Here is a 5,533-nt window from a genome sequence, read left to right on the forward strand (position 1 = left end):
GTCATCGTCTTTTGCCTCACCAGCTGTGCAGCTTGATTCTAGGCGCGAGGGCGCACCAGCTGCACGTGCTGTTCACGTATTCAACCTGTGTGCTGCTGGGACAGGGCGCCTGTCAAGGTGCGCGCCTTGTCTTTGCCATTTAGTACTTTTATCAATTGTTGATAGGTTTAACTAAAGGGGTGTGCATTCGATCATTAGTTTAGTTTCACTGGACTCACCTTAATTGACACCAGGTGTACACTACTGCCTGACCCTGACGGACCTAACAGTTCTGTGTACGTTGGTAAATTCTTCAATCTAGTGAGTGCACGCACCGCCACCGTGTGTTGTCTCACTCACCACCCATCACGACTCATCACCAGCTCTGAGTGTCTGCAGCACGCACACTGGTGGCACTTGGGTTGAAACGCCTTTTCTCCCCAATAATCTCTCATACGTCTCTGCGCCTGCTCATAGGGCTTTATCTGATCCTCCTATGCTCTGTAGGGGTGCAATGCGTCTCCCTCCTCCCAGGGGGTGCTGTGGTAAAAACGAGCCCACAGCCAGTGGCACCAAACATGCCAGCCTAAACGCCCGCCGTTGGAAATAACAGACCTTTTATTTCACTGTTTATTTATTAGAAAATATGCAGCCTGCTGAACATATAACAGAAGAGAGGTACAAATACAAATATTGCACAGAAGAGGTAAAAATACAAATATTGCAAAAATTATAAAAGAATGTTACATCCCCAAATACATGAAACACATTAAAGAACTGATAATAGAACACTCGAGTCTGGAGAACGAGTAGATGCCTACTTGTGTGTGTGTGAAATCACAACCCTGATCGCGGAGTTGTGTAGTCAGTGGTACATAGTGATACATCCAAAGTGTGCAATAATACATTCTGGGTGTGCAGCGGATTGTCGTGTGCACGTGCGCCCTAAATACTGAGGAGCAGGATTGACCTTAGTGTGTGCAACAATATACAGTGCACATGGGTTTGATAAGTACCTTGGCACATACCTCAAACTGTGGGTTAATACTAGTGTGCAAAGGCTTTGCATTATACAGTTCATTATCCGTTGCACGCATGCGTGAATCCACCGTGTCAGCTATAAGGGAGCTAACCATTGTAATATATGCATCAGCATTTATATGTGCATTAACCAATACATAAATGTGTGCATTAACATCAGCAGCAAATGTGCATCAGTGATTATGCCGTGTACATCAGCCATTTCAACGTGTACATGAAGTCCTGCAACCCTTGGAGCCTCTGCTGTTACATGTGCATCAGTCATTGGAACTATCTGCATTATCCCTGCATTGGCATTAACCATTGCAATGATATGTCCCTGCAGACGAGGTGTGCACGAGCTCTTGCGAATGAAGCTGCCAGTGTCTGCGCTTACTCTATGGTCAGTTCATAGTCTCTGGGCATTCACATGCATTAAAGTTCCTTTTGGGGTAATCAAGGGCCACAGTGGGTCACTTTGGATTCCTGTGGCCACATTTAGGAGCCAGGGCAAAATGTATTGTCTGTCCTTAGTCCAGTGCGGCACAGAGGCCAGCTGTCATCATGTCCTAAAGGTGCCCCTGAGTCAGACTTGGTTTTCACCCAATTACTCTACGGCAGGACTTGCACGTTCATCGTAGGAGAGAAAGTTAGTGCAAATAGTTCCAGCTTTCTTCAATTCGATTTTCACAGATATATAAAGAGACTGGCTGAGGATCAGTTCAAGTGGCCAGTCCATGTGGCAAGTTGGCAGGAATGTCATGGGTTGGCGTAGAGCGCCCTCTATGCCCAGCACGAGGCACTGCAGCCCTGCAGATCTGGTCTCTTCTTGGCACAGGTCCCTTCTCTGGACGCTGCAGCCCACATCTGCTCCAAGGTCCGGCCCCCTCACTGGACGCTGCAGCTGGAGCGCTTGCCGCCCGCGTGCCCCTGCGGCCCCGGGCGCGCCTGCCCATCCGTCCACCTCCTCAGGCGCAGCGCCGCCGCGCTCGGGCTGGGCAGCTGCACCTGCAGCAGCAGGTCCTGGAAGAGGCGCTGCACGTTGTAGTCCTGCTTGGCCGAGGTCTCCAGGTAGCTGCAGCCCCACTCCAGCTCGGCGGTGGCGGCCAGGTGCTCGGCCAGCGGCGGCTGCAGGCGGCTCAGGCCGCCGGGGAAGAGGTCGGCCTTGTTGCCCACCACCATGACGGGCAGCGGCGGGCGGTCGTGGGCGCGCAGCTCGGCCACCTCTGCGCGCAGGCGCTGCGCCTCCTGGAAGGAGCCGGGCTCGGCCAGCGAGAAGACCAGCGCCACGGCGTGGGCGCGCCGGATGCTCAGCTTGCGCATGGCCGGGAAGGAGTAGCTGCCGCTGGTGTCCAGCACCTCCAGGCGCACGGGGCGGGGGCCCAGGGCGCACTCCAGGCCGTGCAGCTCCTCCACCGTGCGCCGGTGGCGGCTCTCGAAGCGGCCGGTCAGGAAGCGCTGGATCAGGGCCGTCTTGCCCACGCCGGCCGCCCCCAGGAAGACCAGGCGCACGGTGGGGGGCTCGGGGTCCTCGCAGTGCTTGTGGGACGGGGCCATGGCGCGCTCTGGGGAGGGTGGACCCTCTGGCCCGGGTCCCTCGTGCAGAAGTTCTGCTGGTGCAGGGGGTGTTTTGAGTGTAGTTGTTGAACCCAAGGCGTGGGTTCTCTGGTGTGGGTCACTCTGGATCAGTTGGTCAGAGAGCCTGTTTCTAGTGAAGAAGGGTCTCTGTGAAGATGCGTGACACTCTGATGCTGCACCCTCTCTCCAGATGTTCTGCTGGTGCAGGGGGTGTTTTGAGTGCAGTTGTTGAACCCAAGGCGTGGGTTCTCTGCTGTGGGTCACTCTGGATCAGTTGGTCAGAGAGCCTGTTTCTGGTGAACAAGGGTCTCTGTGAAGATGCGTGACACTCTGTGCTGCGCCCTCTCTGCAGATGTTCAAGTGGTGCTATGTCTCTTCAGGGGTTAGCGTTAGAAACTTGGGTGCTGCACGCGTGCAAGCAGAGGTCCCACCCTCTGGGTGATGTGTTCCTGCACGAAGAGGTGGACTCTGCAGGGTCTGTGCAGATGTTGACCCCTCTGGCACTAAGGGTGCACGAGCCGTTCTCTGCGCAGATGTTAACTACTTCAGGTGCTGCAGCCCTGCACTCCGGGTTCGGGTGCTGCAGGTCGCTGTAGCAGGGGCGCTGCGCAGCGTTGGTCTGTGCAGAAGTTGGTCCACGTGCTGCAGAGTCTGCAGAGTCTGGTTAAACTGCTGCTGGGTCTGTGCGCGCGAGGGAGCCTCGGTCTCCAGCGCTTCAGGACCTGTTCATTCGTTGTGCCGACCTTAGAGGAGTTGCTACAGGACCTGTGCAGATGTTGCACCCCCTGGTTCAGGTGCTTCCCTTACACAGATGTTGCCCCTCCTGGTTCAGCTGCTTCAGTCTGTGCAGATGTTGCACCCCCTGGTTCAGGTGCTTCACTTACACAGATGTTGCCCCTCCAGGTTCAGCTGCTTCAGTCTGTGCAGATGTTGCCCCTCCTGGTTCAGGGGCTTCAGTCTGTGCAGATGTTGCACCTCCTGGTTCAGGGGCTTCAGTCTTTGCAGATGTTGCACCTCCTGGTTCAGGGGCTTCAGTCTTTGCTGATGTTGCACCCCCTGGTTCAGGTGCTTCCCTTACACAGATGTTGCCCCTCCTGGTTCAGCTGTTTCAGTCTGTGCAGATGTTGCACCTCCTGGTTCAGGGGCTTCAGTCTTTGCAGATGTTGCACCCCCTGGTTCAGGTGCTACACTTACACAGATGTTGCCCCTCCTGGTTCATCTGTTTCAGTCTGTGCAGATGTTGCACCTCCTGGTTCAGGGGCTTCAGTCTTTGCAGATGTTGCACCTCCTGGTCTTTGCAGATGTTGCACCTCCTGGTTGAGGGGCTTCAGTCTGTGCATATGTTGCCCCCCCTGGTGCAGATGCTTCAGTCTGTGCAGACTTTGCACCTTCTGATCCCGGAGCTGCAGGCTCTGTTCTCCTTACAGATGCCGGTTAAGCAGCTTCTGTTTTCTCCGCTCGTGAAGTTCGCGTCACTCGTGTAAACTTCGAGCAGTGACCACGCCGCTCTGCCTCCTGCGCCGCTGGCTTTGTACGCTGCGGGCTCCTAGCTCTGTCCAATCCGGTGCCAGCGGGTGACACCCTGCCCTGGGATTGGTTGGCGCGGAGGTAGGCGATGCTGCGCTTCGCTCGTCTGTCCTCGGCTCGTGCACCTCTTTCATCACCTTACTCCACTCCTTTTCCCGTCGCACCGTACGGCCCATTTTACTCCGCATTGCCGTCATCACTGCCCTCATCAACTCCCCCCTACTTTTTTCCTGCCTGTTCTCGTAAAATTGCAATTCGCCATTATTCTCACCTCACTCTTATCCTTTCCTACCTTACCCATTTCCCCGCCCCTACATTTTTCCAAAGTGTCTTGTCATCTTTTCAGCTCCCGTTCACCCCTCTCTATACCTCCCGCCCCTCACCCCTTTCTCCATCCTTTCCACGTGGGTTTTGTCAGCTCACGCGAGCACAGGGGCAAAGCACTTACTGGTCTCTCCCTTTCTTTTCTCCACCTCCCTCACCTACCATCTTTCATAATTGCCCCCTCATTTAAGTCATCAGCCCTTCATCCCCACATTGTCGTCGCCTTTTTCGTTGACAGTTTTCCACAGCTCAAACTTGGCCCAATTGCATAAGAGCGCTTTACTTCAGAACAAGATGTTACACTTTTTTGTTAAGCCTTTCTTAAGCCTTCAGCCTAACTGATTCGCCAGGAATCACACAGTGGTTAATTTGTGAAAAAGCAAGTGCAGGGGCTCTCCTCAGGAGGCCACTGCAGTTTGCAGCAGCCCATTCCTCCTGACAGAAACAACACAACAGCTAACACAAACCCTACAAGTGTGACAATTCAGACTATTCCAGGCCCCCAAATGTGTAGGAATGGCTTGGAAGGCAGGTGATAGCCATTTTAAGGTAGATTGAATTAATAAACTACTGTTGTTGTGCTCGAGTCTGTGTTACACAAACAGCGCCACCAGGTGGCAGACTGTCATAAGCGCCAGTGTTGACAATTAAGTGTCGTCCACTGTTCACATTTTTTCACTAGAATCACAGAATAATGAGCCAATGCAGATCCGAACCTGGTTCCTAATTTCCAAAGTTGGCACTTCTAGCCGCTAGTGCAAAAAACAACAAGTGATGGACTGAATGTGGATCAATGTCACACACTCCCCCAGTCAAAAGATCTGGGCCCAAATCCATCGTTTTTTTGCACTCCACACCACCCTGGGTCAGATAATGGCTTTATGCAAATCAGCTCTGACCCTGTTGCCCCATGGGAACAGTCCAGTCCGAACTACAACAGCCATATCTTTCCCAGACCGGAATCAAGCATCCGAGGACTGGACCGGTTTCGAGGTAACACCTCTCTTCAGCCCGGCTAGCTTGACTCCAAGTGGTGTGGAGTGCCTGGGACCCACGTCTGGGCATCCCCAGCGCACTTAGGGCGGCAATTGCAAAAAACAACAAG

At 53.9% G+C, this 5,533-nt stretch overlaps 1 protein-coding gene across 1 annotated transcript; it reads right to left on the bottom strand.

Moving 5' to 3' along the window:
* Window positions 1-601: 601 nt before the first annotated feature.
* LOC144785928 (GTP-binding protein Di-Ras2-like) lies at window positions 602-4,063 on the bottom strand. The gene has a single exon (XM_078664798.1). It carries the CDS (start codon window positions 2,554-2,556, stop codon window positions 1,888-1,890), a length of 669 nt encoding a protein of 222 aa, XP_078520924.1. The 5' UTR covers window positions 2,557-4,063; the 3' UTR covers window positions 602-1,887.
* Between the last annotated feature and the right edge of the window lie 1,470 nt (window positions 4,064-5,533).

Source organism: Lissotriton helveticus, chromosome 10 (genome assembly GCF_964261635.1).
Source record: "Lissotriton helveticus chromosome 10, aLisHel1.1, whole genome shotgun sequence".
NCBI lineage: Eukaryota > Metazoa > Chordata > Amphibia > Caudata > Salamandridae > Lissotriton > Lissotriton helveticus.

What these genes read in the sequence shown, in the direction of transcription:
- LOC144785928 (XM_078664798.1), bottom strand. Translation starts at nt 2,556, where the DNA reads ATGGCCCCGTCCCACAAGCACTGCGAGGACCCCGAGCCCCCCACCGTG.